The sequence below is a fragment of the Ahaetulla prasina genome, chromosome 4, assembly GCF_028640845.1.
Source record: "Ahaetulla prasina isolate Xishuangbanna chromosome 4, ASM2864084v1, whole genome shotgun sequence".
In the NCBI taxonomy this organism is placed as follows: Eukaryota; Metazoa; Chordata; class Lepidosauria; order Squamata; family Colubridae; genus Ahaetulla; species Ahaetulla prasina.
In genome coordinates this window covers 136,167,188-136,191,406 of record NC_080542.1, presented here as the reverse complement: position 1 = coordinate 136,191,406, position 24,219 = coordinate 136,167,188, and the positions used below count along the sequence as shown (strand labels likewise).

At 38.4% G+C, this 24,219-nt stretch overlaps 1 protein-coding gene across 5 annotated transcripts in view; it reads right to left on the bottom strand.

Annotated features, from left to right (window-relative positions):
- DIP2C (disco interacting protein 2 homolog C) overlaps window positions 1-24,219 on the bottom strand; it is a 420,860-nt gene that overhangs the window by 71,871 nt on the left and 324,770 nt on the right. For 3 of the 5 annotated variants that reach the window (XM_058183966.1, XM_058183969.1, XM_058183971.1), the window contains 7 exons: window positions 21,177-21,268; window positions 14,874-14,984; window positions 9,099-9,176; window positions 7,308-7,431; window positions 6,427-6,536; window positions 4,168-4,270; window positions 3,082-3,146 (listed from right to left, as the gene is read on the bottom strand). In XM_058183966.1, the coding sequence (XP_058039949.1) occupies window positions 3,082-3,146; window positions 4,168-4,270; window positions 6,427-6,536; window positions 7,308-7,431; window positions 9,099-9,176; window positions 14,874-14,984; window positions 21,177-21,268 (683 nt within the window). The remainder of the gene's footprint in view (window positions 1-3,081; window positions 3,147-4,167; window positions 4,271-6,426; window positions 6,537-7,307; window positions 7,432-9,098; window positions 9,177-14,873; window positions 14,985-21,176; window positions 21,269-24,219) is intronic. The other 2 variants (XM_058183967.1, XM_058183970.1) reach the window with 1 other exon arrangement.

Here is a 24,219-nt window from a genome sequence, read left to right as displayed (position 1 = left end):
ATACATAACTGATGGTATCAGAAGCCACTACGAAGATTGGGAGAGCATGGAGCCCTATCCCCAATCCTGTCCTTGTCATAGATCATTCAGAAGTGAGAGCTGTTTCTTCCATAACTGGGCCTGAAACCTGACTTGTGACATTACGGTGCTGCCCGGCCTCAAATTCTGCACCTGATGCATAACTGATGGTATCAGAAGCCACTATGAAGATCGGGAGAGCATGGAGCCCTATTCTCAATCCTGTCCTTGCCATAGATAATACAGAAGTGAGAGCTGTTTCTTCCATAACTGGGCCTGAAACCTGACTTGTGACATTACGGTGCTGCCCGGCCTCAAATTCTGCACCTGATACATAACTGATGGTATCAGAAGCCACTACGAAGATCGGGAGAGCATGGAGCCCTATCCCCAATCCTGTCCTTGCCATAGATCATTCAGAAGTGAAAGCTGTTTCTTCCATAACTGGGCGTGAAACCTGACTTGTGACATTATGGTGCTGCCCGGCCTCAAATTCTGCATCTGATACATAACTGATGGTATCAGAAGCCACTACGAAGATCGGGAGAGCATGGAGCCCTATCCCCAATCTTGTCCTCACCATAGATCATTCAGAAGTGAGAGCTGTTTCTTCCATAACTGGGCCTGAAACCTGACTTGTGACATTACGGTGCTGCCCGGCTTCAAATTCTGCACCTGATACATAACTGATGGTATCAGAAGCCACTACCAAGATCAGGAGAGCATGGAGCCCTATCCCCAATCCTGTCCTTGCCATAGATCATTCAGAAGTGAGAGCTGTTTCTTCCATAACTGGGCCTGAAACCTTACTTGTGACATTACGGTGCAGCCCGGCCTCAAATTCTGCACCTGATGGTACCAGAAGCCACTACGAAGATCGGGAGAGCATGGAGCCCTATCCCCAATCCTGTCCTCGCCATAGATTATTCAGAAGTGAGAGCTGTTTCTTCCATAACTGGGCCTGAAACCTGACTTGTGACATTACGGTGCTGCCCGGCTTCAAATTCTGCACCTGATACATAACTGATGGTATCAGAAGCCACTGCGTAGATAGGGAGAGCATGGAGCCCTATCCCCAATCCTGTCCTCACCATAGATCATTCAGAAGTGAGAGCTGTTTCTTCCATAACTGGGCCTGAAACCTGACTTGTGACATTACGGTGCTGCCCGGCTTCAAATTCTGCACCTGATACATAACTGATGGTATCAGAAGTCACTACGAAGTTCAGGAGAGCATGGAGCCCTATCCTCAATCCTGTCCTTGCCATAGATCATTCAGAAGTGAGATATGTTTCTTCCATAACTGGGCCTGAAACCTGACTTGTGACATTACGGTGCAGCCCGGCCTCAAATTCTGCATCTGATACATAACTGATGGTATCAGAAGCCACTACGAAGATCGGGAGAGCATGGAGCACTATCCCTAATCCTGTCCTTGTCATAGATCATTCAGAAGTGAGATATGTTTCTTCCATAACTGGGCCTGAAACCTGACTTGTGACATTACGGTGCTGCCCGGCCTCAAATTCTGCATCTGATACATAACTGATGGTATCAGAAGCCACTGCGAAGATTGGGAGAGCATGGAGCCGTATCCCCAATCCTGTCCTTGTCATAGATCATTCAGAAGTGAGAGCTGTTTCTTCCATAACTGGGCCTGAAACCTGACTTGTGACATTACGATGCTGCCCGGCCTCAAATTCTGCACCTGATACATAACTGATGGTATCAGAAGTCACTACGAAGTTCAGGAGAGCATGGAGCCCTATTCTCAATCCTGTCCTTGCCATAGATCATTCAGAAGTGAGAGCTGTTTCTTCCATAACTGGGCCTGAAACCTGACTTGTGATATTACGGTGCAGCCCGGCGTCAAATTCTGCACCTGATGGTACCAGAAGCCACTACGAAGTTCAGGAAAGCATGGAGCCCTATCCCCAATCCTGTCCTCACCATAGATTATTCAGAAGTGAGAGCTGTTTCTTCCATAACTGGGCCTGAAACCTGACTTGTGACATTACGGTGCAGCCCGGCCTCAAATTCTGCATCTGATACATAACTGATGGTATCAGAAGCCACTACGAAGATCGGGAGAGCATGGAGCCCTATCCCCAATCCTGTTCTTGCCATAGATCATTCAGAAGTGAGAGCTGTTTCTTCCATAACTGGGCCTGAAACCTGACTTGAAGGAATCAGTTTCATCCAGAATCATCTAAAGTTTCTAAACATTCCACCTTCTATATCTTCTTCTCTAAAAGGGAAGGTGGGAGACGGGACAGATGCATTCCAGACAGGTGGACTGAGATATTTTTTTAAAGAAGGGCGCAAACCAAGTTGTGACCCTTACAGAGGAAGTTATGAGTGATGGTGGTTTGAACAAACTTGTCCAGTTTTGATTTACTCTTAACCTTTAAGATGAGAAAGAATATTGATAGTTTGATAATGATATGCGACACAGCTTCAGGTATTTTTCTAAGCCAATAATGTCTCTTTTTAATTGAGTTCATACATCCAAGACATGACTTGTTTTAATTAGAACGGAGTGACTGGCTATTCATAAATCAGTCAAATTCCAGATAACCACATTATGATTTAATTGGATGTGTGAACCTTGCCTTGAACTTACTTAAAGGTTGTAAACTTAAGGGTTTGATTAAAGTTTACAAGTGAAATTGTGGGCATCTAAAGGCAGCAGCATTCTTCAGACTAGCAGATGTGCTGGACCAATTCCAGTAACTGGTAGACAGAGGCTGTTCTTGTTTTAGGGCCAAGAATGAGATTAAGAAAATACTACCACCTTTTCCTTTAAACTCCTCCAAAAGACACTGAACTGCTTGTCAGTTTTCCAGGATATTTATTATGAGAGAAGAATAGTGGCTTCTAACACAAAGTTCTTCTATTATGAATATCTGCAAAATTCAGTTCTATCTACCAAGTTTCAAACTATCACTATTCAGTATTAGAAAAGAAGGGACATCTTGAGAAGATGCCAACATATATTTGAAGAAAATGTGAACTGTAACATCCCATTTTAAAGCAAATTATTTAAAATAATGGTAAACTTACTGTAAGGATGCCATGCCATAAACCCACATCTTTTTTGAAATCCAGAACATTCACAATCGTTTCAGCTTCATGAAAAAAAACAGAAAGAAAGAAAAAAAGAAAAGTTAGTTCCTGAATACCAGGTACAGCCAATCAAAAGCTCCATCTTAAAATGTAATTTATTCATTTAAAAAAAAGAAAAGAAAATAACTGTAGGACGATTTGAAGTAAATCAATTCTGACTCATTGCTTTTGACCTATCTGATCCTTCATTTCTCTTTCCTTCATTGACATTTGCATAATATGTCATAGTGACTTATTCTCCTGAATTTAGGTGGGAAATGTTGAAATGAGACAGGAAAAAATTTCCAAAAATAATGACTGTTCCACCTATAAAGATTTCCTCAAGACATGTAGGTAATACAGATTTCAGAAACTTGAGAAGTTCATATTATTTAGAGATGAAAATTACAACTCTGAAGTTGTTCTTCATCTTGGTGACAGTCTGAAGTTTGGAAAAATTGCATCCCACAGCTTTCTATCTTGTATAAACTTTTGGAAGGCCTGATCTCAGCTGAACATTTGAATCCAGCTCCTCTTTTTATTAATCCTGGTTGAGTTTTGCAGCATGACGGGTATATCCAGCCTGAAATGGGCCTAGTAACTGCACAAAAAGGGACAAACTTTATCATATTTATATCCTGTTTCATTTTCTGGGTTGATGCCATAGGAAGAATGGATTTTCTTTCTAAGGAATGACGTAGGGTTTTAAACTATTTCAGACTCTGCACTACAATTTCTCTGTTGTTCTCACTTGCAGTAAGAGGATGCTTTAAATACTGCAAAAAGGGGCAGTTGTCTCTGAAGAAATTATTGTAACAAGTACAGTTTTGTCCGAGGACTCTATAGTTCTGGGAAGATTCAAGAATTAGTTTGGCTAACTAATAATCTGTATAGTTTTCCAATTTTGGGGAAAAATAGCCTAGCTTCTGGCTATTGAATAATTGTCTCTATTCAATTATTTAAAACAAGACCCAATAAAATCAATCCTGCTAAATCATTTTCTGAAGCTAGTTTACTTGGTTTTTTTTTTAAGTGTTGAAATACCTTCCGTGTATCCACAAGCCTGGGTGAGTGCTTGACAATGGGTCAGCAGTGCAATCCTTGTCACCGTCACGCCAAGAACACTTCCATCCTTACAGGTTTTGTACTGCAGTAACACAATTTTGCTCATCAGTGTCACGGAATAACAACATAATTTAATAAACTGGAGGAGACAGATACCTGTCTATGCAAGGTGCTCCATCAAGTTTTCAAACCTCCAAATACAAGAAGTTCTTCAATTATGAGCATAAGGGAGCTGCGCTTACTCGTGATGGTTATAGTCTTGCAATGGTTGTAAATTGTGCACCATAAAAAAAAAATCTCTTGCTATGTATCTCAGAAGTGTACTGCTGCCATTCAGTATTAGGTCATTAACCAAAGCTATGTTTTATTCAATAACCAAGTTCCCATTCTTACATAGGCAGTTCCCTGTTTCTCTCAATTCGTATTATCCTGCTAATTGTCTATACGTCCTTATCTTCCATTATCCTAGCTCCCTAAAGATCCAGACTAAGCAGTTTGGGGGGGGGGAAGACCCCTCTCTGATATCGATACTTAGTTTGCCTTAATGGTTGAACAATCTTATTGAGGCACCTGATCTCTACAGAAATCCAAATTAAAGTACCTCCATTAGAAAACTGCCTAGTTTTTTGCTTGAACTCACCCAGTGAAAGGCAGCCTATTTCTTCCCCAGGAAACAGTTTCATTATCAAAGCTTATTACCATTAATAAGCTTTTCTTAACCAGTTCCAGATTCTGCATTATGACCAACAGTGAGCAATTTGCAGCCTACTATTGTGTGACATCCTTTTAAATATTTCAGAAGTCCTTCCCTCTGGATTCTCTTGCAGCCTCTATCTCTCAAGTGATATCTTCTCTGCTGCCTATCTTTGAGCCTATTTTAATTTTCTTCAAATTGGCTATCACTCTTAAAATTGAGTCTGACCAGCACAGAAACTAAACCTGAACTATGGCCCTTTGTGACTGCAAATCTGAAAGATGCAATCTAAAATTGCATTTGCCTTTTTTGCTGTAACCTCACAGTTAAACATGGGCACTATAGTGATGAAGCTCTTCGATTCAAAAGAAGAAAAGGGGGCTTAGAAGCACATGGGGCCCTTCACGTAGCTCTTGTGGCCAACCTCTAAAAGCACTATGTAAGCTTTTGCCAGCTTAATATAGGATTTGATATGCATTTATTTTTTTGTTCCTCTGCTTAAACCTTTGAAATAGAGGTGAAGTAGAAGTCCATGTAAGCTAACAACATATTTTGGAAGCAAATGTTTTTCTTTTGTTTCTGTGGAATAGTAAACCACCAATATGTGCTAAAAGTAAAGTTGAATAATATAGTCCCCCTGGCTTCTAAAAAGAACATCTGTCAGGAGTTGTCAAACTGTCTAATGATAAAACGTAGTTCCCATGTTTCTATACACATCAGTATCCCTTCCTTGTAAAAGTCTGCTGAGTGCTACTATTTTTGCTCCTACATCCGTTATCCTGATATTTAATTCATGAAAAATATTATGAAGTATTCAGTTTCCTTCCTTGTTTATTTAAAGCACTTCTATTGCATCTATCTTTTACAGAGTTTTGCACATGGTATTGTACTCTGAAACTTTTCAAATTAGCTTTAACTGAGAAGTTTCCACTGCTGTTTTTAGAAAACTTCTGATTCAATAGACTTTGATTCAGATACAGCAGACAAAATCTGTCTAAACTGTATGCCCCTAGGCATGTTTAATTCTATTTGCGATTTTAAAACTGTAGTTGTGTAAGATCCCATTGGCGTCTACAAGCCATTCTTCTTTAAGGGATACCTCTTCTCATTAGTTCTTAAAGCAAAGACTTATTGTATCTATAAGTCTTCTATCTATCTATCTATCTATCTATCTATCTATCTATCTATCTATCTATCTATCATCTATCTATCTATCTACATAACAAATTCAAACATGTAGCCACTAAAATGGCTATCCATGTTGCTGTTCAAAGATGGGGGGGGGAGTATCCTATACATATTTAGCTGAATTGAGATATCAAGTTTTTTAAAATTCCCCTAACAATATTATACAAGTGCAGTTTGCTATAGTTGCATAGGACTGGAACAGTTTCATATACTGTATGCCTTACTATTTAATGAGCGCATTGCAATATATTTACTTAGAATATTTAATCCACTATTAACCTGGATCAAGAGTAATAGATGGAAATGATCCACATGTGAATGTGAATGAACAAATATGTTATTCACACTGCACTCACCTCAATGTAAGCTGTGTCATTGTTTGCATCTTTGATATGGGGGAACCAGTCTCGGGGAGGTTTTGAAAGATGTTTTGATTCTGTCACAAACCACAGCAGCTTTGGCCAGCCTGAGAAACAAACATGCAACAACATTTTAAAAATAACAGAAGCCTCCATGCAACATTGTGGTCCACATTTCTTTTAATAAAAATGTCCTTTGGAAAGTGTTCTTCAGGCACTGGGGTGTTGGACTACACTGCCCATAGAGGATCAACTTCCTGTTCCTGGAGACTCTCTGTTTCTCCCTCTCCCTCTCCTCACGCCTGGTTGCCAAGCAGCTGGCATGCCATCACCTCCCTTTCAGAAGCTCTGGAAAGAGTGAAGGCACTATAAATGCTTCTTTTTTCTTTCCTTTTTTTTATTTTACATACACCCTCCCTCCCTTGGCATGTCCAAGAGAAAATATAGAAGGGAATGATTTCTAGCAAATTTTATTTTGCAAATCTGAGAATGAGAGGATTTTTATTACTCCAGAACCCACGGTAGTTTAGAAAACAAGATACATTGTTCTACTGATCAATTGGATATCAAGGTCTGTAGAAGACAGGATGATTGTGGGTTGGCTTCAGTGAACTGTTCCATTTAACCTCATCCTGCCAGGAAACAATAAGGGTTCAGTTGGGCCCTTCTCAATGGTCCTGAGATGACAATTATGCGCAACTACAAGAACCATTGGATTAGAACCGGCAAGATAGACAGAACTGAACTGAAAATGACACAGATTTGGAAGACATAAATTTAGACATCTTTTGAATCTTTTAATTAGTACAATTCTCTTCTTTTGCTCATCATTGGGACATGAAATCACATGATATTGAGTTAAACCTGCACAAACTTACCTTTAAATTGGGGTATCTCCCCTGTAGGGCTTTTAGGTAGCCCTTTATGGCATGCATCACTAGTCAAGGCTACAGTGACACCGCAGCTTCCAAGCAAGAAGCCTATTTGTTGGCTACCTGCATCCTGATTGAAGAAAAAGCAAGGGAGAAAAAGCTTCTAAGTGAATCAATGCAAAAGCAGTAAATGAAATATTTCCTTTAAAATATGTCTGAGCTATTAACATTTGCTTTACTTCGTCAACTAATTTTTAAAAAGACATCTATTATGTTTTGATCAAGGTCCTTGGCTTTCAACGCTTCAGTGCTTTTGTAAGAACATTTTTGATGAAATATTTAATACAGAGAATTGTATTTTTCTTTAAAAAGCAAAAATCAGATCGTCAAAGACCCCAACTTTTCCAATCTTTGAAACTACAACTTGACGTTTGGTGCACAATTTATGATAGGGAGAAGAAAAGCAGAATAAAAACCAAAATTAAATATGGGCACAAAGCAATCCATAAACTAAATAGGCAGATCTTTTTATTTATCTATAAAAAGCAAGTATTAGATTCCAAACCAGGAATAACATTAGAGTGCATTAAATGGGAATGGAATCTATTACTTATAGTATATGGTAGTGACTTCTGAATTAGATAATCCAAAGGAAAAGAAAAAAAATAAGTTTATGGGAAAGAGATCTAACAGCCATAATAGTTCAGCAAATAATGTCTAAAAACAAAAGGAGGGGCATGCAACACCTTAATTGCCTTCCAGATATCTTGGGCTGACCATTATTGGACACCAATGTTTTAGAACAGTTTGACTCTATGACAATATCTGCAATTCTACTGAATCATAAACTATTTTATTGGCCGGATTCATACCATACATTAAGCCACAAACTGCCCAATATTTAGCATCAACACATTGCCTTGTCTCACCATATTCACTTACAAAGGCCTTCAGAATTTGGATTATCCCAACAGAAGTAGGGGACACTTGAATTCTGTGAAACCCCAAGCAAAAAATCAACAAAATTACAGCAACCATAGCATTTTAAAAAATTAATTTCTTTTTGTTTTTTCCTCTTCTCTCCTATCTGAAGCTAACACAAAATTTTATAGTTTGGAAAATCTAGTTAGAAAAAGCAATGACTCTATATCAACAGTATTCGGCTTCTATGTTTCAATTTGGCCAAGTCACAGGTATTCAACAAGATACAACAGTTCAGAATATACAGATAAAATCCATCACTATACCCTAGTATCTTTTCAAGATGCACCATACAATAGCCAGACACCACATTTTTCAAAACAGAATAGATAAGTTTACAGCAAGACTTTCATTGCATTACAAAGACATTAGGCACTGGAAATCTGAAGCAAACAAAAAGCAGAAATGGAGGTTTTGTGACTATTGAGATAGTAAAAGAAAGGTCTTGAGATACAGATCTGTTTTGTTCAACAACTCAAATTTGTTTTTGTTTTTTAATGTATACTTAAAAGTTGTCAAAAAGCTATCTGTTCTAAGGGAAAGACATGCATTATACTGTCCCCCACATTCAGAGCCTAGCATCAACCTCTCTATAGTCAGATTTAAAAAAATAGTATTTAATTACACAGTTGGGCCTGTATATGCTGATTTTTTTAAAAAAATATATATATTGGGGTAAGAAACTGGTTTATGACCGATTTCTATAATCATTTCAAGGTTCAGGCACCCAACAAATTCTCAATTATATTTGCATTTTCTAATGATTAAAGTAATTATGAGATATGTATTTCCAGCTTGGCAAAGTTAAAGACATACTTTTGCAAGAAAAGTCTTCAGAAATGAGCTCTCATTTGGTTTGGCTTCTATGAAAATCCAGACAGAAGGAGGAGTACCCTTTTTAAGATAAATAGAAAGAGATAAAGAGGATGAAATCATGCCAGTTGGGGAAAAATTTTGTGCATGCTGTGCTATCAGTAGACCAAGGAGATTCATAACTAGCCAGGCCCTAAAAAACGTACAAAATTTAAAAGGCATTAATCAAAGTTGGCATAAATATTAAAATACATCCTACATCAGCTTAGGACCGACAACAATTGTCTACTCCTTTTATCCCTTGATGGAATCCCGAAAATTTAGGGTGTCTTTTGGGAGGGAAGGTTGTGGATTGTTGCTTTTTTTATTGTGAATAAATCTAGCTGACAGATCTCATTATTTTCAAATCATGTCAGTGGTTACTTAGACCCAGATTATTCACTCTGATCCTGAATACAAGCATTCCTGGGTTGTCAGTCCCTACCATATGCAGTTTTCCCCATCAAGGTTTTTCTAACACCCCAAAGAAAATTAAAGCACATCTATTGCCCAAAGACGATGACAGAATAAGACGTCATCTCTCTTTAAACCAAGAAGTAATCAGCAGGACTAACTCACTGTTTTAACTTGGCTACGAAGAATGGAAGGGAGAGTGCAGAAAGGCATGTCCAACCAGAGAACACTATAGCGAGAGAGCTTACTTCAAATAACACGCTGCATGTGCTTACTTTGTGTAGCTCGATGTGAAAAGGAAATAATGCAGAAATAAGACAAAGAAATGTCCATGTACACAAAATAATATTCCTTAGGCCAATATACACTCTCAATAGTCTTCTCTGGGTCCAATTTACACTCTGTCCTGACATCTGGAGTCTAATAGTATAATGCAAATATATATGCATGCTTAAATCAATAATATTTTGCGCATCTACAGATTTTCTTTCACTGCTTCTGTTTTCTATATTTTTCTCTTAAAAAGCAATTTAACAAAAACGCACAAAAGGGCTGCCAATGGATGCTACAAATATTTTGGAAATGATAGCAAGCTAAAAAGTTGAAGGAGGGGTTTTGCCTTTCCTTGCCAGTATTCTTATTGTTGCTCAGTTGCTGGCCAGGTTTTAATTACAAAGAAGGAAAGTCAACCCCCCCACCTCCCACTACTGTTTTTTTCAACAGAGTTTCTCTGCCATGCAGAGCTTCTGCAATATCTGAGCAATTTCGGAGAATGTCCATGAAAACCAACAGATGTGATGGATTTTGTCGGGTCTATCTCATTTTGAGAGAAGAGATAGGAAGAGGGGAGAAGAGATAAAACATAAAAGAATGTCCTGTGGGGGGAATGATATGAATGGTTTCTCTAAAATGTAGTTGTATGTTTCTTTTGGAATGCTATCTGTTATCCAAAAGATTATTGAATTTTTTTTTCTAAAACAAAAAGCTAGCACATATAGCCATGGACAGAGTCCATTTTAAAACATACTACACTGCGCAGCTTTACAGTATCTAGCTTGAAAAGAAACCTAAATGAGATTTATCTTTACAAGTAGAGGACAGTTAATACATATAACAACATCTCAAGTTTTTCAGCTGCTTAATATCCTACATATGTAAGGGGTTCTTGTCTTGTGCAGCATCTGCTCTTGTTTCAGATAGATGAATTTTCAGGAACTTCATTGCCATCACAAAGACAAGGAACAGAGTGAGGAAAATTGTAGGATAAAACTCTTAAACTTAAAGAATATCGTGGCCATACTACATAGATACATACATTTCAAAGTGAAAGAAGAGCTCCTAAAGACTATTTGTGTCCTCAGATTAACTCATATAGGCCTAATGGTTATCTAAGGATAGGATATAACCTCAAGAATATCAATCACTCCAAAATATTAGCATTAGAGGGAGATTTATAAATATACTTCTACAAAACAGTAGACAGTTATGTGAAAGAAGAAGGAAGGAAGTTAAGAGAATAAGTGTTTGCCAAGCATCTACGTTATTGTTCACTAGAGAAGGCTCAGAGTGAAAAATGGAAATTTCCACACTTCTCTAAAACATGTTATTCCCAAATCAATAAGTTTAATATAACCCATCACTTGCAGCTGGCAATATTTTTATGAGCGGGAATAAAGGTGTATGGTGCAATAAGGGGCTGTAGAAGCTCCTTGATACAAGATAAAGGTAAGGAAAGTAAGATAAAGGTAAGGAAGTCCCTGCAGGGTTTTAGCCCGCTAATCATAGCTGACTTTAGAGGGTGGTTCCCATCCCTGTTTCTTTAAGCCATTGAGCCAACGGTGTCCAAAGATGCTTCCAAGTCAATTGGCCAGCATGACATCATGCTGTATTGCAAAGCATACGGCAAAACATAGAATGTTTTTACCTTCTCACTGAAATGATACCTGTTTTATAAGCTTCCATTTACATGCTTTTGAACTGCTAAGTGGCAGGAGCTTAGGCAAGTAGTGTTAGGTCTTGCACCACTAGAGCACAAGCCTAAGCCACTAAACCATGGTGCCTCTACAGGAAGGTAATATTTGAATTCCTTTAACATGCCTGTTGTAAAGAAAGCATTGCATGTCACTTATTTCAGACATGTTACACAGCAATACGGAAGAGTTTTTAAAATAGCATACTGAACATTGCCTGCTTTCCCAGTATCTGATATAAGAAAATCACTCTGAATTGAAAGTCTTGTGGGCAGAATAACCAGTGAGTTAGAAAAGGCTGGACTCTCACATAAAATCTGTATGCAGTTCTGAAGTTGTCTACAGATGGAGAAAGTAAATGTTGAGAATTTCTCCAAGCAAGCTTTCTTGGGTTCTTCATCCTTATTTTAGGAATCACATTAGTCAAAACCACATGAAATTATTACACATCACTCATCCAACTCTTTCCCACTATATAACATGTATTGTTTTATTTGATGAATGATTATTTTTCTCATACATTGTCCCATTTTTGGCAGATTGAACAATTGAGGGACAAGAGAAGAATTAAGGGCTCGAGTGTAAAAAATTAAATGGCAGAACTTTCAGGCAATCTGGTAAAATTCGAGCAGCGCAGGTGAGGATGAACCAAACTGTAATATTCACTCATTGGTTGTCTTCCAGCACCAACTATATATAAAACCCGGTTACAAATGTTTTAATTAACCAGAACCTTAGGCCCTTGCTGCCATTTCTCTTTTTCAAAAGACACAATAGCCTCAAGTTCCTTTTTAGTAAATTCTGTGTAAACATGATACTTGTTTACACAAATGATTTTTTTTTCAAAAACTAATCTTGGCAAAAAATTTAAAAGGTAGAGCAAGTTACAAAATACTTTTAGCATGCCTTTGAAGGGGACACTAGTTCATTGTAGTATCTTTTCAACTGTATGCAAAATAAAAGTGTGATGAAAAACTTAGCAGCTAGTTGTCAAATGGAGAAAGGCATTTGTGCTTTACAAAGCTTTAGTGCAAGGAGAAGGGAAGGGGGAAATTTAATAGGTGTCATTTCTCTGAAACTGTTATAGCAGTGCTTCCCAAATACTTTCCTTCATTATCCAAAACTGCTTACCAAAAAATCCTTATTTAAATCTCCCTAATGTGATTGTATAATGATACACATACCCATTACCCAAAGAAAAGCCACTTTTACCCAATTTTGGCACCTGATATTCTGTTGTGACCTCACTAGGTGGGACACACCATATTTTTAAAGGGAGGAAGGGACTCGCTCCTATTCCCACCTGAAAACCATTCTCTATTCTGCAAACTGCACTGTTACTTTTGCTGAATTGAAATGCTTTAATCCCAGACAGATTAAGGAGTGCATGAACCATATGTAGCCGACGATGGTCTGCAAGGGCAGGAAAGTGATGTCTGAGAGACAAAAAGATTTCCATGATTGGAATGGAAGTCCAACCACTTTTCTTTATGTTTGTGACATGCACATGGCCCCAAATGCCAGAAGATTACTAATCAAAGCAGCAAGAGGGTGTGACTTTATTGCTTTAATGGCCCATGGTCCACAACCCTGCCTATATCATAAACTAGATCTTTTTTGGACAGGGCTCTATAATTGATATCTGCATCTAAAACATACGTTTAAACCTTCATGAGAAGATTGTCTGCCCCAGTAAATTATTTGCAATGGTTCACTGATCCATGGTAAATTTTCCATGGTAAATTTCCTTATAGGACCAGATATAAGCAAGATATTCCTAGCCAACATGCCAATGCACAGAAAACTTGAACTTCCTAAGAAGAGAAATAAGGTATTTTGCTCTTCTTGTTGGGTTATTAAATTCCCAAATCAATATATGACATTCCATTGTGGTTTAAAACCTTCAACTTAATATGCAGCCAAAATATGGTTAGAAACTATTATTAGCAATGCAACTGCCAACAGTTTTTAATCATTTGCTTATTTCAACTGTTTTGAATATTTCCTGTTTTCAAAAATGTGTTTAGTGTTATTTTGATCATCGGGCTGTCTGGAATATACTTTGAAAACCACATACCAACACTGGAAGTTTTAACAAAAAGATTGGATAACCATTTGTTTGAAGTAAAGTAGAGTATTCTGTCTAAGCAGGAGATTTGACTAGAAGACCTCCAAGATCCCTTCCAACTCTTAATCTATTCTATTCTATTCTATTCTATTCTATTCTATTCTATTCTATTCTATTCTATTCTATTCTAGAAGCATTATTTTCAACTTTACCCAAACAATGCTGATATATTCATAATTCATAATGGACATTTTTATCATTCAAAAATCTATTAATTATGCAGCTGGCTCAAAGTCTGCTCCGAGAAGAACATCCATCAGGTTACAAATTGAGGAAACAGGCTTGTTACCACTTTTAATTCCGCTGGACTAGCTCTATAAAGAGCCTAGTCATATGAAGTATCACTTAAGTAGCAAAATTGCAATGATTACTTAGACGATGCCCAAGTTCCCAATCGACTTTATTTTTTAAGGAATAAATTCCAAGATAATTGTTGCAAAATTCAGAGAGTTTAGTTCTTGTAATATTGGCACTGCTTGAAATTTTTTTCACCTAAATCCAAATAAATCTAGACCCTTCTAGCTAATCCTCTTAGAGCTATTTTTCTAAGTATTCTAAAACAGTTATTATTCATGGTACCTTCCCAAGGCCATACCACAGTAGGAAAGGAGAACTTTTATGAAACATGGCACCTTGGACAATTCTGTCCATCCCAAATAACGGTATAATTGGTGGTGGGCTCCATCAATTTCTCTGCACTATTGCCTTCAGCTTCTTTCAAAAGCTGCTTCTATCTTCTTTCCTGCCCATCAAATGTGGCTGGTCCCAACTTTTGTTTAACGTTAGGTTTCAATTCATTGAAAAATTTAACTCAAAGCTTTCTCACGGCTTTCATGATTCCATATGCAACCAACCTTTTTATTTTTGCATGCAAAACTAATTCCTTAGGGAACTGGGGGACGGAAGCCTAAAAAACCTGATTCTTTTTAATGCTGGTCAAATTCTATTTAGCATTCAGCTACACCTACAATTTACAACCTGTTCTAAAATAATATTTAAAAAGTAAATCCATCTTAGCTTCCCAATGAAGTTAAGGCAATGTAATCAGAACATGTATACACAGATGGGATACATATTCTGATGACATGCAATAAATACATTACAGTTTCATAGATATGTTAAAGCAACAATGCCTATTGTCATTTTTCATTTCCTTCTGAAATGTTCAAAGATTATTTCCTGACATCTGACCTTAATTCCTGCTAAGATAACTAAAACTTATCTTACCTTTCTGGTAAGTGGCACTTCAATGGGAACAGGAACAACCTCTGCAAGAAGGCAGCCGTAAAATGCTACCATAAAAGCTGCTGGATCATTGTTGGGAAAAACAAGGGCTACCTGTAAAAAAAAAAAATAAGTGGGAGGAGAAAAATAAATAAGACCTGTAAATGTAAATACATTTCCCAAAATATTTCTATAGCACTGCTAAACTAAAGTTGGTAATCTTACCAACTAAAGCAACCAGCCATATGTGAGGAGTTACACAGGACTATGCACAGAAGTAACTCATGTGTCTGTCTTGGTTCTTGGACTCTGATATCAAGCAACTGGTATCACTCTGTACTTGAGAATAGCTAGGGATTCTATCATTTGTGCTCCGGAGGCTATGATCTTTGACTAAAGAACTTCTGTGCATCCATCCTAGAAGGAAATCTGCCTGGTAGTTACCAGCAGCAGGGCATTCTCAGTGATGGTCCCCAGTGCTATAAAATTCCTTCGCTTGCTAGGTTCCTCCAGCAAACTAAATTTAATTTAAAGATTTTTTTTTTAAAAAAACCACCTTGTATTTTACATTTTGGCTTTCCAAAATACCATGGCTTTATTTCATTCTTTCCCCTGAATTTTCATAATGACACCGTGGACTTTTTTGAATTGGATTTATGACCTACAACGTCCCTTCCAATTCTGTTAATCTGTATCTGTATCCAGTATTCAATGTTTTAGTATTGAAGTTACTTGCTACTTTCATATCTATAATTACTATTAACTCCTCCTTATTGATTGGATACTTGCTTATTGATGCAGGTTGGGGTTTTTTGGTAATATGTGATATACCAATGTGATAAATAAATCAGCATTATTTATTTATCACAAAACATTAGCATTATTTTATTTATTTATTTATTTATTTATTTATTTATTTGTTCACACTTTTATACCGCCCTATCTCCCCAGGGACTCAGGGCGGTTTACAGCCATATAAAACACATATATATACAGAATTTAAAAAACCAATTTAAAAAACTTATTACATAAGGCCAAATATTTAAAATAAGAATATAAATAATAAAACCCCATTAAAATCCAATTTAAAATTTAAAACATTTAAAAATTCTAGTCCAGTCCTGCGCAAATAAATAGATGTGTCTTAAGCTCGCGGCAGAAGGTTCGAAGGTCAGGAAGTTGGCGAAGTCCTGGCGGAAGCTTGTTCCAGAGGGTGGGGGCCCCCACAGAAAAGGCCCTTCCCCTGGGTGTTGCCAGTCGGCACTGCCTGGCCGACGGCACCCTGAGGAGTCCCTCTCTGTGAGAGCGCACGGGTCGGCAATTGGTGGCAGCAGACGGTCCCGTAAGTAGCCCGGCCCTATGCCATGGAGCGCTTTGAAGATCATTACCAAAACCTTGAAGCGCACCCGGAAGACCACAGGCAGCCAGTGCAGTCTGCGCAGGAGAGGTGTTACGTGGGAGCCACGAGGGGCTCCCTCTATCACCCGCGCAGCCACATTCTGAACTACCTGGAGTCTCCGGGTGCTCCTCAAGGGGAGCCCCATGTAGAGAGCATTGCAGTAATCCAGACAGGATGTCACGAGAGCGTGAGTGACCGTGCATAGGGCATCCCGGTCTAGAAAGGGGCGCAACTGGCGATCCAGGCGAACCTGGTAAAAGGCTCTCCTGGAGACGGCCGTCAAATGGTCTTCAAAAGACAGCCGTCCATCCAGGAGGACACCCAAGTTGCGCACCCTCTCCATTGGGGCCAATGACTCGCCCCCAACAGTCAGCCGCGGCTGCAGCTGACTGTACCGGGATGCCGGCATCCACAGCCACTCAGTCTTGGAGGGGTTGAGCTTGAGCCTGTTTCTCCCCATCCAGACCCGTACGGTCCGGTGTGGAAAAGTACAGCTGAGTGTCGTCAGCGTACAGTGGTACCTCACACCGAAACCACTGATGATCTCACCCAGCGGCTTCATATAGATGTTGAACAAGAAGGGCGAGAGAATCGACCCCTGAGGCACCCCACAAGTGAGGCGTCTCGGGGCCGACCTCTGCCCCCCCGTCAACACCGTCTGCGACCGATCAGAGAGATAGGAGGAGAACCACTGATAGACGGTGCCTCCCACCCCCAATCCCTCCAACCGGTGCAGCAGGATACCATGGTCGATGGTATCAAAAGCCGCTGAGAGGTCTAATAGGACCAAGGCAGAGGAATAACCCCTATCCCTGGCCCTCCAGAGATCATCCACCAACGCGACCAAAGCCGTCTCAGTGCTGTATCCGGGCCGAAAGCCGGACTGGAACGGGTCTAGATAGACAGTTTCCTCCAGGTATCGGGGTAGTTGACATGCCACCACACTCTCTACAACCTTCGCCGCGAAGCGAAGGTTGGAGACCGGACGATAATTACCTAAAACAGCTAGGACCAGGGAAGGCTTCTTGAGGAGAGGCCTCACCACCGCTCTTTCAAGGCGGCTGGAAAGACCCCCTCCACCAAAGAAGCATTCGTAATCCCCTGGAGCCAGCCTTGTGTCACCTCCTGTGCGGCCAGCACCAACCAGGAGGGACACGGGTCCAGTAAATATGTGGTGGTGTTCAACCAACCCAGCAACCTGTCCATGTCCTCGGGAGCCACAGGGTCAAACTCATCCCAAACAGTCTCAACAAGACAGCTCTCTGACATCTCGCCTGGATCTACCCAATTTTGGTCCAGGCCGTCCCGAATCTGAACGATTTTGTCGTATAGATAACCACTAAACTCCTCGGCACGTCCCTGCAATGGGTCATCCCGCTCCCCCTGATGAAAGAGAAAGCGAGTCACCCGAAACAGGGCGGCCGGGCGGTTATTTGCCGACACAATGAGGGAGGAGACATAGCAACGTCTCGCTTCCCTCATTACCACTAGGTAGGTCCTAGTATAGGACCTAACTAATGTCCGATCAGATTATGAGTCTATCCCTTTACAGAGTAAACAACTCTAGAGAGACCAATAATGGTAATCAAAGGAATGGGATCCTCTGAAGCCAAATTGCTTCTAGCAGGAATGATCTTTTAAAGATATTTAATAGTTTTTTGTGCCACCTGCTCTTACTGATCAGCTTCTAGATGGTCCAACTTAAAATTAATTGGAATTTAAAATAAAATATATTTCAAACCTATTTCTACTGAGAAACTGAAAGAGACATAAATTGACTTTTAAGCCAGCCTAAGTATAACCCATTTCAGTTTCATCTTATAAGCAATCTTTCATTTTGATCACTTTTCAGATGCCAGATGTCTAATGGAAAACTACAATCACTAGATGATGCTCTTTAAGTTTTGTTGTTAGTTTTTATAATTGCTAAAAATCATGCTTTTTGTTGGGCTCATAAAAGAACAAAAGGGGCTGTGTTTTCCTGGTCGCAAATCTGTTTTATTCTCTTTTCGCCATTAAAAGACAAGAAAGAAAAATCACATCTTATTTTTCTGGTTCCTGTTGATGACTTTCAAACTTCATTTCTACATATTCCTCCTCTTTTGACATTCAATTTCATTTCACATGACAATAACAAAGCTTAAAAGCGAAAGAGGATAAAACCTTGCACAGTCACGCTTTCATACTCCTTCAGGAGAGAAATGGCCTTCTTTGGAATAATCAGTCTCAAATAACGATGAACCTGATAGAGCTATTTTCTGCAATCAATTTTCTGGAGAACTCAGCTGCAAGATCTTTCTTCTGAGGTCATGGCTAAATGCTACTCATTAAATTGTCATTCTAATTCTGAGGTTGCTGTCACCCACTGCCTCCTTGCTACTCCCAACCCATGTGAAGGTTCATACAAAGCATGGATCTTCATCTGTTACTTTATTTATTGCATTACTGTGTCAGCTTTTGAGGAGTCTTTAGAATGTGAAAAGATCTGTACACTGGTCAAGATAGTGTAATATTCTTGCCCATAAATGGAAAAGTTGTTTAAGCAATTTCATACATAGTCAAACAAAGGAGCAAAATTCTCTACTATTACTACTTGGAAAGATGGTTTAATGGTTTGACAGGATCACATAGTCTGAGTTCCTGAAGAGAAAAGGGGCAAGTTGCGTGGCTTGGTTTTATGGTTTTCTCTGAGCTTTGAACTTCATGGGGCACTGGAAGAGCATCCTAATTGATTGTCAGACTCGCAGAGGTTAGCTAGCCTTGCTGGCTGTTGTAATTTTCCCAGGTGCAACCAGAGAATATATACAAGAATCCACTAATTTAACGTAAGCTATTTCTTTTCATTCATTTGGGAGATTCACTTGCCACCATTTAGGGAAGCACTCCCTGAAGTATAGTTTAAAAGTTTTAAATTTGTTTCTGTGGAGTTTCATTAACATTCTCTGGTATTAACAACAGACCCAGCTTCCGTTAAACAAGTGAAAATATAAATTATTTTAAGTTTTTTTTTTAAAAAAAAGCCTCTTCAGTTTTATACTTTTTTCCTTCTCACTTTGTTCAGATTGCAGCTCCTTCCCATTTTTCGAAAAGAGAGGCTCTAAAAAACGAAGCATCTTTTGCAACAGAAGCTATCATTTTCATAATAGAATTTTTCAATGCCAAGTAATACTCTTTGCATAAGAGTAATTCTTATGCAAATTCAGCTGAAAAAGGAGCCATAGAGAGGCTGAGACTACTTGAAAACTGAGCACCAGACTTAAGAAATTCCAGGAGGACATATTTGAACATAGGGAATTGCATTGTTGCACACAAGGTGAAGAGGACAATTCCCTAGAACACTGAGGGGGTGGGAAAAACCCACAACTCTCAGTACCACAAAAACAGAGTGCGGCAGTCAGAATGGAGAAGCATTATTTTTGTTCTGCATTTCTTGACAGGTCAAGGCTTTCTCCCCGCACCTCACCCTTTTGTGGCAAATAGCAGCTTTGACTTTCTGATTGTGGATTCAGCTTTAATGCTGACGAGAGGAAGTAACAGCTTCATGCAAAGCAACTAGGTATGTAAATAAAAAGTAGAAAGGAATTCATGAAGTATTGCCATCACAGTGATTAGGATGAACAAGAAAGGGATGCGAACAATGTGAACAAACCCAAACAAAATACCAGAAAATCAAGTGCGGAAAAAAGAAAATCCGCAAAACAGATAAGAGAGAAAAGGGGTGGCTGAAAGGACCAAGATATGTTTGGCAATAAAATTGGAGACCAAAGAAAACAGTTCAGTGCTTGTGAAAAGATAGAATAAGGAACAGGGTTTCTATAACACACCAGCTCAAGAAAGCACGTGGATGGAGGAATATCTCTTGAAGGAGATACGTAGATGGAGACTTATCTGGAGGGAAATACATAAATGAGGCATATCTCTTGAGAAATATGTAGATGGAGTTGGTCTTTACAAACATTTAGAGGTGATAAACAAAAATATATTTCACTTGACATTACAATTGTTCAAAATTCTTTTATCTTAGAGATAAAGGTGTATCCCCCTCCTTGGGATGAAACCACACAAGAAAATTGCCCCATGCTCATACACATCTTAATACTAGTTCATGGTAGCCTGCCCTATTTTAAGCAATTATGTTCTAATGCCAACAGTTACTGCTTTCAAATGGGAATATTTTTAACTGATTACACTGAACATCTTATTAATTAGCAAGCAGTATTCCCTTGTTCAAGCCTAACCTTTTCACAAAAACTCTTTTGTTTCTAGAATTTTCTAGAATATACAAGCCACAGTCTCATTTTCAAAACTGATTTCATTTCCATGACAAGCATGTTTTAATGTTCTTTGTATAAGGTGGCTGTTGTGACAAGTGCAACCTCTGTTTTGAAAGAGAGGCATACAATTGTAACCATAAATAGGCTATTATAAATAACTCTTTTCAGCCTAATAACTATTTTTTAAAAATCAGAAATATTAGGGTGGAATTGTTTGAAACTCATGAGTACACACTATTGTCTCAAGTCTCCATTTGATCATTGAAAGTTCCTCCGGCCCCTTTGAAGGTTGTTGCAAAATTGTAATACTGAATGCGAGGAATGAAACATTATTGAACATATGGAGAAAGAATCATATTCACAGTATTTAATTCATTTAATTTCATTACATTAAGGTAAACTTAGTGTTGCCTTTCCTCCCCTTTTGGGGAATGCAACCATGACATATAACCAAAAGACCTAGTGTGACTGTTGGATAGTTGTGGTGCAACCTGGTTTATAGAAGGCAAATGCAAAAATATAAACCATGATGAATGAATAACCTATTCAAACATTAGACCATCTCACCTTTGGGGATTTTAAGAATCTATGCAAGAAAGTACAAAGCTACGCACTGATAGCAGAGTTACTTACCCTGTCCCCTGGCCGCACCATCGGTTCCTGCTTGGTGCCCAATTTGTGCAGTATGTTATAAGCAACTTTCATACTACGAGTCCAAAGTTTACCTGATCAAAAAGAAAAATAGTATAAATATGGCATGGAATATTTAAGCTTTAGAATGGTTCAAAATATAGTTCAGATACATTTACCCAAAAACAAAAAGGGTAGGAATCCATAATTGTATAAAAAAACTTATTAGTGTTTATAGAGGGCATCTCATGATATAATATCTGACTGTGCTGATAAGCTTCATACTTTAAACAGACATCATTTAAATGTTTATATTTTAAGAACAACTTTAATTCATCAGCAGCTAGGTCTTATTGCTTAAGTCAAAGTTGGCTCTGACTGCCCTAACTTAGAGCCACCAAATATTTCTTCCTTTTTTCTACCTCACAGTACAAGTCAATTGATTGGTTTTCAAATTGGATATTCAAGTTTGAAAACCAGATTTACTTAATACTGCGTTTATACAAACTTATGAGACCTATCTAGATTTTATACTCAGAAGCTCACATCTACATCATGCATAGTGATAGAGAAATCCTCCAAAGTAAAGAAGATACTACATCGCTGGTCATATAGAGTTCTATGCTATATATTGGAGCTTCAAAGGAACATAAAAAGAGATCCAAAAGGTAATCTGCCAAATCCTTCCCCAAACTTGCATAAGTAAACTTTGTTAAATAAAACTCTAAGCAAAGAACAATTTGATGAACCATATTATGATCATACTTCTACCTTTTAACAAGTGTTCAGGAAGGGTTTCCCTTGGTATTACAGTATTCAACTAGTAGCTGCTGTCTTGTCAGCACAAATAAGTCAGATCTGTTTCAATATATGCCTGGGAAAGTTGATTTTTGTTCTTTGAAATGTTCATCCTGACAGTCTCATGGCTCCTTATATAGAGTACAATCAATGTCAACTTTTTCTGAACAAACTATACCACAAGTTGTATATCTGTGTGTGATTTAACACAGAGGAAAATGTTTTTCATCAGTTGCGTCCAGATCAATCTGAGTGCTGGCAACATTTGGCCCAAATTCAAAGAATGCTATAACAAAGCATCAGAGTTTTTAAGCCAATTATGAAAGTTCAGTTAGGCATTTAAAAAAAACAACTATTACTGTATTTCTCCATAACTGCAAACTGGACGAAGCCTTTTATTTGCAGTAATTAATGACAGAGCATGTGACAAAAAATATAAAATAAAAATCAAGCACTTGCAAGCAAGGAATTGGAAACAAACAAGAAAGCAATCCATTTTGAATCCTACTAATTTACTTAAAATTCAGAATAGTGATATAAACATAGACAGAAATATATTCAAGGAAAGTATATCAAAAGACAAACAAGCAGCTTTACACAAAACATATTTGATGTCAGTATGATGGCTCAGCATAAGGTGAGCAATGGCAAGTTCAAAATATGGATTAGAGGTAGTTATTGCTAAATTGCCAGTTACTCAGTGGTTACAATAGAACTGGAAAAGGCACTTATTTCCCAGTTCTAGATTTTCAACAGTGCTCACTTTCTCAATAGTCTCAAGACCACATTTTAGGCACTTCACAATTGACTGGTTGCAGCATTTCTCCATCACATGTCCACAATTTATTATTTTTTGCTGTCCCCCCCAAAAAAAAATGTTCATAGGGATGAATTAACTTGTTTTATGACTACCATTTTACCCTTACGAGCACCATGTTTGCTTTATAATCACTATGCTTGTTTTGTGACCGCCATAAAAAAAGAACATAAAATCAGATTGGTCATGCCAGTACCTTGAGTTACCACCATCATGACTTGCAACATAAATTCCAGGGTCTACTGGGGTCATAGGTTGAGGACTGTCTGTACTTTGATTAACTAGTCAAACATGTTTGTGAACCTTGCCAGAGAACAAAAATCTATCTCCTACTTGTGTGGCCAACTATATTCCCTTTCCTAGTGTGTGGTGTGACCTTGCTGATATTTGTAACTGAATGCTGCTTGCACAAAGCATTTTATTGAAAATTTACATGCATTTCCATATCGAATTCATACATACTCTTATCTGAAACAAGCAACTATTGCCTGTTTGTAGCTTACTGAAAATCAAAGCTTTACTTTTTGATTTACTATCTCTGAAATCAAGACTAAAGGGAAAAATATTGTTTGAAGGCCACTTCTTTATGTGTATTTATTAGGGCTAAAGACACATTGAACATAATTCAGAAGAAGTGATTCATATCTTGTGTATGTGTATAGCATTTCTCTGCTATTGGTTTGAGCAACCTGACTTTTTCCGCCGTTTGGTGAGAGGTCCAAAGCATTTCTTCCAAAGCATTTCTGAAGTGGGCATAATTTTACTGCCCTATGCAAAAGGTATTATTAAAATCCATTGAATACATCACTGAATAAATGTGCTTAATTAATAATATGCTCATAATAACATAAGCAGGGAAAAGGGATATTGGAAAGAATGGGTACAGATACTTCTATAAAACTTGGCAATATTCTTGCCAGGGTTCCCCTCCATTAGTCATGAATATGTTGGATGTAAAAGCTGTCAGCTTGTGGCAGAGAGAGATATGCCGACAGAAGAGCAAACCACAAAATTAGAATTATATCATGAACATAGGATTTTCAGCACCGCACACCACTAACTTAGCCACAGCAAGCCAGAATAGTCTTACCAAATGTATGCGTATCAGTTCAGAATTTTGACAAAAAACAGCTGCAAATAATTGTACATTTTTTTTCAGCATCACAATATACTTCCCACAGCAGTAGACACTGCAGTAACTGAGTACTTCTCACACTCCTAACAATGTACAGAAATAGATATTATAAGGCAGCATTGTATGCAAGTATGCCCCACTGATACTGAACAGCATTGAAAGGTGGGTGGGTTGTTTTAATCTGAATCACTCTGCACCACACCCTCCTGACACAGGCCCCTGAATTCATGGGCTGCTACACAATCAGAATGTGTAGATATACATCTCAGACTGAGAATGATGAAGCATATACTACA